This window comes from Orycteropus afer, unplaced genomic scaffold, assembly GCF_000298275.1.
Source record: "Orycteropus afer afer isolate SDZICR_OR568_19922 unplaced genomic scaffold, OryAfe1.0 scaffold00335, whole genome shotgun sequence".
Lineage (NCBI taxonomy): Eukaryota > Metazoa > Chordata > Mammalia > Tubulidentata > Orycteropodidae > Orycteropus > Orycteropus afer.
This window is the reverse complement of record NW_006921922.1, coordinates 3,562,193-3,571,512: the sequence shown is the minus strand read 5'-3', so window position 1 is coordinate 3,571,512 and position 9,320 is coordinate 3,562,193. Positions and strand designations below refer to the sequence as shown.

Sequence of the window (9,320 nt, the reverse complement as noted above, 5' to 3'; positions counted from 1 at the left end):
CTCACCAGAAGGCTGGCGGTTCAAACCCACCAGCCACTCCTCGGAAGGAAGGTTGGGCAATCCTACTTCCCTAGTGATACTGCCTCGGAAACCCAAGGAGGGGTCGCTATGAGTTGGGGCCGACTCAACGGCAAAAAACAACAAACAACAATGCACAACATAAAATAACACTGCCTGGTCCTGTGTCATTCTCATAATCATTGCTATGTTTGAGCCCATTGTTGAAGTTACTATGTCAATCCATCTTGTTGAGGGTCCTTACCCTTTTGGTAACTCTCTAGTTTACCATGCATGATATCCTTTGCCAGGGACAGGTATGTGCTGACAACATGACCAAATTACAAGCGATGAAGTCTGGACATTCTTGCTTCTAAGGAGAATTCTGGCTGTACTTCTTCCAAGACAGATTTGTTCATTCTTCAGGCTGTCCATGGTATTTTCAGTATTCTTTGTCAACATGACAATTCAAATGCATCACTTCTTCTAAGGTGTTCCATATTCATTGTCCAGCTTTCACATGTATAGAGGTGATTGAAAATACCATGGCTTACTTACTCTTCAGAATGATATCTTTGCTCTTTAACACTTTGAAGAAGTCTTTTGCAGCAGATTTGCCCAGTGCAATGGGACATCTGATTTCCTGACTGCTGCTTCCATGGGTGTTGATTGTGGATACAAGTAAAATTAAATCCCTTACAATCTTTTCTCCATTTATCATGATGTTGCTTATTGGTCCAGTTGTGAGGATTTTTGTTTTCCTTATGTTGAGGAGTAATCCACACTGAAGACTGCAGTCTTTGATCTTCATCAGTAAGCGTTTCAAGTCATCTTCACTTTCAGCAAGCAAGGTGTCATCTGCATATCACAGGTTGTTAATGAGTCTTCCTCTGATCTTGATGCTATGTTCTTCATACAGTCCAGATTCTCAGATTATTTGCTCACCATACAGATTGACTATGCAAAGGTGTTGAATAAATATGGTGAAAGGATACACCCCTGACACATACTCTTCCTGAACTGTGGATTATATACTTGTTCTGTTTGAATGACTGCCTCTTTGTTTATGCACAGTTCCTCATGAGTACAATTAAATGTTCTGTAATTTCCATTCTTCTCAATGTTATCCACAATCTATTATGATCCACACAGTTGAATGCTTTTGCATAGTCAATAAAACACAGGTAAACATCTTTCTGGTATTCTTTGCTTTCAGCCAAGAGTCAACTGATATCATCAATGATATCTCTCTTTTCACACGCTCTTCTTCATCCAGCTTGAATTTCTAGCAGTTGACAGTCAATATACTGCTGCAACTGTTTTTGAATTATCTTCAGCAAAATATTAGCCAATCTTGCTAAACTAGATCAATACTTGGTACTCTGACAAATAGTGTTTTCCTTTTTTAAAGCTCAAACTGAACTCTACTGACACAATTAAGGTCATTCTACTCTTTAAAGTGTTAAATGAGCTTAGAGTTGGTCTTTCTCTTGGATACTTTTATCATCTTACTCTAAATACAACAAAGTTAAAGACAAATTTGAATGAAATTATTTTTACTGATGATAACAACTAGACAAAACCTTTGCCATGGGTTTCCATTTTAATATGGTTGATATTAATACTTTGTTTATTTTCATTGACACAGGGAAATAAGAAAGGAAGTGATAAGTATATTAGTTTTATATCTAATCCATCTATCAATCTGTATAACCAAGTTAGTAAGTACTCTGTATTTTTCAGTCCTTGGTATATCTGAAATCTAAATCCTTTCAATTTCTATTACCACAAACATGTTTTAAATCTAGACTTCCCTTACTAGAGCATATGTCATAAAGTCTAATAACTTATACATCCATCTCCACATAGTATTAGATGTATTTTATCTAAAATGCAAAATAAGCCATCATCATCATTGTTTAAATATCTAGCATTTATTACTTTGTTGTCCATAGAATAAGAGCTAAGATTGGTATCTTGGTTACACTTTGAAATCTTGAAAAAAAGGCTCTCACCTGGGCCTCATATTTTTCAAGGGGGGATGGGGTACAACACTAGCTGGGATCCAGGGGCAGGACCTCCCTATACTGCCATATTAAAGCACAGAACTCTGGGGGACTAAGAATTCTAAATTCAAATCTGTATCCTGGATCATTGTAACTGTGAATTCATTAGGAGGACAGGATGTATGTCAGAGTTTGCTAGCTTTATTTATTACTCATACATATTTAGACATATGGGATATGTGATATGTGGGCTTCCATCTGGAATCCTACTCTGGGCTGATAGATATTACGACTAAACCAAACCCAAACCCATTGCCTTTGAATTGATTTCTACTCCTAGTGACCCCATAAGACAGAGTAGCAATGTCCTCCCAGTTCCCCATAGGGTTTCCTAAGGCTATAAATCTTTAAAGAAGCACACTGCCACATATTTCTCCCATGGAGCAGCTGGTGGGTTCGAACAACTGACCTTTCAGTTAGCAGGCCAGCACTTAACCACTGTGTCACCAGGGCTCATTTTTGTTAGAAATAAGCCTGCCTAAATCTCTACATTAGGTCCTTGGCCCTATAAAATTCTTTAACTCATCTCTAGTTGTTAACTAGTTGCCTCATTTGCCAGTAACCCTAAACTGCTGATAACCATCCTTGATACACCACAATACAAAGCATCTTCATGATTTTGCTCAAGCTGTTTTCTCTGACTGGAATGGTCTTCACAATTTGCCTGATGGATTCCTTAACCCTTAACATAATCTTGAAAATAATTTCCTCTATTATCTTCTTTTTACCTTCATATATTCATCCCCTACAGTACTGTTTTTTTCTGTCTCATATATAAAAACTATAAACCTCTTGAGGGTAGCATTAATATCTTACTCTTTATTATGCTTGAAAATTTCATATATCAATTAATAAGTATGAATACATAAATAACAAAGACACCAAAATCAAACGCACTGCTTTAAGTCAATTCTGACACACAGTAACCCCATAGAACAGAGTAGAACTGCTGCATGGGGTTTCCAAGGCTGTAATCTTAACTGAAGCAGACTATCACATCTTTCTTCCACAGAGTAGGAGAAACCACCAGAGTGGTTCTTAACTGCCAGCCTTTTGGTTAGCAGCCCAGCACTTTAACCATTGTGCTGCCCAGGCTGCTGAGTATGTAAATAACAATTACATAGTATAAGAATGTCACTAATTGTATGAAATGTTTACCTTTACAAAGTCATTCCAGGTTTCTAAGTAGTCAGCGTAGTGCCTAAGGCACTTACTTGACTGCTAGCCAGAAGGCTGGAGGTTCAAACCCACCAGCCACTCCTTGGAAGGAAAATGGAGCAATCTACTTCCGTAGTGATACTGCCTTGGAAACCCAAGGAGAGGTCGCTATGAGTCAGGTCTGCCGCGAGGGCACATAACAACAGCAACAAGTAGTCATAGTTATTCCACAATACAATATACACCAAGAAATCATAATGAGTTATTATAATGCAAAATGCAATGAAAATTAAGTTATAAATTTTGCATGAAAGTATTGAATCTATATGTGCTTTGTTCTACAATTAAATATTAATGATATTTCTTCTGTATTTAATCTTATATAATGTAAACATAATCTTGTTTATATTACATAAGATTAAAAATCTTAAAATAATCTTTAATATATAAATTAAATTGTGTTTAACTCATACAAACTTTTCAAAGAACTATATGAAGCTACATTTTAAGATCTTAAATGTAATTATTATGCAGCTCATGACTTTGAGAATGTATGTTAAAGTATTATTTTTACTGGACATTTTGTTTCAAAGTTTAGAAAATAAATCATATTTATGTCACATAATTTACATAATCTAGCTTTTCTCATGCTATAGCTTGTTTGACCCAATGTGTAGATTGAAATTAGACCCTATTTCCTGACTTAATTGTAACAAGGAAGTAGGATATTAACAGTCTTCCATCATTCTTGGTCATGATGTACTTTAATTGGAACAGAACCAGAAGTTTCCAACTGAGTATATTTTCATGAACTGAGTATCTCAGCTTTAATTTTACCTATTATTGATGATGTACTGACAGGCTGAGAGTTTTGGTCTGAGTTTCCTGCCTTAGGATTCCTAGATCTTCATGGTACTGTATTCCTGCCTTTAACACTTCTCCTGCTTGGAGGATACCTTGACACCCTATCAGCCATCTCTTCTCTTTCACCCACAGCCTCCATCTCTCAACCCTCTACACATATAACAGCCAAAATTGTGCTGAGAAGAGAGTGCTTTAGTAAAGTGAACCATGTCTCTGACTTTGGAAATTACCTATCTCCTAGATTTCTCCTTTTAATAGGGTCTTTCTAGATGGGCAGAATCTACTACATTCTGCTAGAGTTTGCCATGCCCTTTGAATCACCATGATTCATCTATGGTACTCAACAGCAGCTTTCCATAGTGACTCAATTAGCTTGACTGTATTTAATTTCATGAATAGTTTCTTAGTCTCCAGTCTTAGCCTCCATTCTTAGTCTTCAACCTACCAACCTCAGCTTCATATTCCAGACCTACCATTGTTTGGTACTGGGATCCTATCATGTCCTGTTCATGAGTCTGCCAAAATACGACAGCATAGAATCAAATTGGTATGACTCACACTCACATGAAGTAAAAGTGGTAGAAGTTATAGGAAGTTGTATAGTCAAGGTTCACTTTTATTAACTATACTGATAATTTAGGAGCTCTAGTGTTGCAGTGGTTAAAATCATTTGGCTGCTAACCAAAAGGTTAGCAGTTAAAACACACCAGCTGCTCCTTAGGATAAAGATGAAGTAGTCTGCTTCTGTCCAAATTTACAGCCTTGGAAACTCTATGAGGCAGTTTTACTCTGTCCTACAGGGTCACTATGAGTCAGAATCAACTCAATGGGTGTGGGTTTGGTTTTACTGATAATATGAAAAGGGACAGCCATTTCCTTTAATCATCTAGGAGAACATGGATTGAATATCAGAAAGATACTGAATAGAATTACTATGAAAATGCAAAAACACTGAATCTCTTTCATTAGAAAGTAGTGAGACTAGCCTATATAATTAGCACTATTTATACTTAGCATCCCTAGTATATGGTAAAAGTATTTTTATTTTATGGTATATGTCTTACCTTAACTTCCACATGTGCCATCAATACAGCAAAATTTGTTAGGTGGTTACAAGAACATGTAGTGTGTGTCTTATTTGTTGTCAGAAGTCGACAGCCTTGTGTTGACCAATAACCTGTCATTGTACGCTTGGAATAGCTCCAAAATGAACAGTTAGGGTTGAAATTTTCCTCTGATTGCTACAGGAAAGAAATCAATAAAACCAATAATTACTTTATGATCACAGAAATTAGGTAGGTATTTTCTTTACAACTAATACAGCTTCATACTCTGTTCCAATTTTTGTTAAAGTATCTAACAATGTTTTATATTAAGTGGGTCTCATCAATTCCAAACAAATTTGAATATATTCTGCTGTTGGCTCCCTCTGATTAGAAATGAGTTTCTTTAATAACTTTGAAGGAATACTAGTATTAATATCTCAGAAGCACAACAATAAATTCCCTAGCAAAGTAAATAAATACTTTGTTCATTTCCAATAAATGAACTTAAGAAAACTTTGTTGAATTTACAACTCTAATATTTGATATACAGACATAGACATAATTACTTGCAACATCTTTATGTAGTAGCCATATTCAGCTCCATTTAAAATTTTGCTAGCTTTTTTCAATTATGAAGAACATTTATCATAAACATTCTGGTCCCTAAATATCTCATTTCTGAGAAGAAAAACAAATAAATATCAGTAACATTTTAATAGATAATGAATAACTAGCTATATGTCAACTAATAGAAGAAAATATATAAAGGAAATTAGTATCCTTCATATTCTAACAAATACAGATAATGCAACTAACTAAACAACATGCCATTGCTTACCTTGATATGCTTCACAGTAAATACAACAGGATCTGCCAAATAAACCTTATTACTGAACTCCTTGTTTATTGCTGCTGTAATAACAGGGGAATTGACAATAACAGAATGATTTGTGGACATAGCCTCAGTTCCCAACTTCATACTGGCATTCTCCGTGGACAAATAAGGACCCAAGTTGTTATATAGGACAAAGGCCACCCTGATCTCTCCTAAAATAAATGCAAAAGTGAATTAGGATTGGGAGACAACTTTGATGAATCTGTACATTCTACTTAGATTAGTAAATTCTGATTTGACTAAAATCTATAGAACAAATATGCATTGAAAACTGAAAACCAAGATTCATTTCAATCAAAGAACCAAGTTATGCATGAGGGAAAAAAAGACAAGAACATATGATATTGAAAAATATATATATAACAATGAAGCATACACACACACATGCATACATCTACCACTTGTCTGACAGTTTGCAGTACTGTATGTAGTAGCTTTCATGTTTCTGTGATGCTGGAAGCAATGGCAACAACATTTCAAATACCACCAAGGTCACCAATGGTGGACAGCTTTCACTGGAACTTCCAAACTAAGAGAGACTAGGAAGGAGGCCCTGGCAATCTACTTCTTAAAAAGGTGGCCAGTGAAGATCTTGTGAATAGTTGCAGAACACTGTTTGATACAGTGCTGGAAGATGAGCTCCTCAGGTTGGAAGGCATTCAAAATATGACCAGGGAATAACTGTCTCCTCAAAGTAGAGTTGACTTTAATGACATGGATGGAGTAAAGCTTCATTTGCCTATGTGGCACAATTCAAAATAAGAAGAAACAGCTGCGAACAATCATTGATAATTAGAACGTGGAATGTATGAAGTATTAACCTAGGAAAACTGAAAGTTGTCAAAAATGAAGCAGTGTGAATAAAGATCACCATCCCAGTCATTAGTAAGCTGAAAAGGATGGGTGTTGGTCATTCTGAATCAGACCATCATATGATCTATTATGCCAGAAATGACAAATTGAAGAGGAATAGCATTACATTCAATGTCGAAAAGAATATATCAGAATCTATCCTGAAGCACACCACCACCAGGTATAGGATAATATCCACCCTTCTACTAAAGTAAAAAAAAAAAATGAAAACCACTCACAGCCATTGAGTTGATTCTGACTCATAGCTATAAATCTTTATGGCGGCAAACTGCCTCGTCTTTCTTCTGCAGAGCAGCTGGTGAGTTTGAGCCACTGGCATTTTGGTTAACAGACAAATGCTTTAACCACTATACCACCAGAGCTCCTCTACTCCTACAAGGAAGGTCAATTAATGTCTATGATGCCAAAGATGAAGAAATTGAAGACTTTTACAAACATCTGCAGTCTGAAATTGATCAAATATCCAATCAAGATGCTTTGATATTTACTGATGATTGGAATGTAAAAGTCAGAAACAAAGAAGAAGGATCAGAAGCTAGAAAATCTGGACTTAGGACAGAAATGCCACAAGAGATCACATGATAGAATTCTGCAAGACCAGGGACTTACTCCTTGCAAATAAATTTTTACAATATTATTGGCAACTATACACATGAACCAGCAGATGGAATACACGGAAATCAAATTGACTACATCTGTGGAAAGAGACAATAGAGAAGCTCAATATTATCAGCCAGAACAACACCATGGGCCACCTGCAGAGCAGATTATCAGTTGTTCATATGCAAGTTCAGGTTGCAGCATTGGAGCTGAGGACAATTAAAACTATTCCATGAGAGCCAGAGTAGAACCTTGATATATCCCATATGAGTTTAAAAACCATCTGAACAGATTTGATGCACCAAATTCTAATGACTCATGAAAAGAGGATTTGTGGGATGAGGACATCATATATGAAGAAAGAAAAAGGTCATTAAAAGACAGAAAAGGAAGAAAAGACCAATGTGGATGTCAGTAGAGACTCTGAAACTTGCTCTTGAACAAAGAGTAGCTAAAACAAATGGAAGAAATGACAAGATAAAAGAGCTGAACAGAAGATTTCAAAGAGCAGCTCAAGAAGACAAAGGCACATATTATAATGAAATGTGCAGAGACATGAAACTAGAAAACCAAAAGGCAATAACACACTAAGCATTTCTCAATATGAAAAAACTGATGAACAAATATAAGCCCTGAGTTGCAATACTGAAGGATTCTATTTGCAAAGTATTGAAAGACACAGGAAACATCAAAAGAAGATGGAAGGAATGCAGAGTAACTGTGCCTAAAAGAAATGGTCAAAGGTCAACCAATTTAGGAGGTGGCATATGATCAAAAACTAATACTACTGAAGGAAGAAACACAAGCAGTACTAGAGGAACTGGTTAAAAAACAATGATCCAAGAACTGAAGGAATACTAATTGAGATGCTTCAACAAATGGATGTAATGCTGGAAGGGTTCACTTCTTGGTGAGAAGAAATCTGACTGTCCAACTGCCTGGAAGACATGCATATCTGTGTCCATTTCAAGGAAAGGTGATCCAACAGAATGTAGAAATCATTGAACAATTTCACTGATATCACACACAAGTAAAATTTTGCTAAAGATAATTCAAAATCATTGCAGAAACACATCAGCAAGGAACTGCCAAAAATTTAAACTGGATTCAGAAGAGGACCTGGAATGAGAGATATCAGCAATGATATAGATGTATCACTGATGAAAGCAGAGAATATTAGAAAGATATTTGCTTGTATTTGTGTTTCTTTAAATATGAAAAGGCATTCGACTGTGGAGATCATAACAATTTATGGATAATAATGTGAAGAATGCAAATTTCAGAACACCAATTGTGCCTATGCAAAACCTGTACATAGACCAAGAGGCAGTTGTTCAAACAGAACAATGGGATAATGGGCAGTTTAAAATCAGGAAAATTGTAAGTCAGTATTATATTCTTTCACAATACTTATTCAATCTGTAGGCTGAGCTGGGCAATAAGAAAAAGAACACAACATGATGATTGGAGGAAGACATATTAACAATCTGTGATATGAAGATGATATAACCTTGCTTGCTGAAAGTGAAGAGAACTTGAAGCACTTCCTGATGTAGATAAAAGACTACAGTCTTCAGTATGGTTTACATCTCAATATAAAACAAAAGCCCTCATAACTGAACCAAAAAGAACATCATGATAAACAGAGATAAGACTGAAGGTGTCGGAGGCGGGGCAAGACGGCGTACTAGGCAGAAGGATTGCACAGACCCTCTTCAACAAAGAAAAGGGAAACCTATTAACACAGACACAGAAGATAATCTTGGACCCCTGAGCCTTGAAGGAAAGGATGCAGATTTGGACTAAACCCCAACTAGCAGA

The 9,320-nt window shown here is 36.1% G+C and overlaps 1 protein-coding gene across 1 annotated transcript in view; it reads right to left on the bottom strand.

Moving 5' to 3' along the window:
• The window catches only part of ADGRL3 (adhesion G protein-coupled receptor L3), a 584,624-nt gene that overhangs the window by 169,786 nt on the left and 405,518 nt on the right, over nucleotides 1-9,320 (bottom strand). Inside the window, exons 12-13 of the mRNA XM_042782480.1 lie at nucleotides 5,970-6,178; nucleotides 5,150-5,326 (exon numbers count right to left, since the gene is read on the bottom strand). Coding sequence (XP_042638414.1) covers nucleotides 5,150-5,326; nucleotides 5,970-6,178 — 386 coding nt within the window. The remainder of the gene's footprint in view (nucleotides 1-5,149; nucleotides 5,327-5,969; nucleotides 6,179-9,320) is intronic.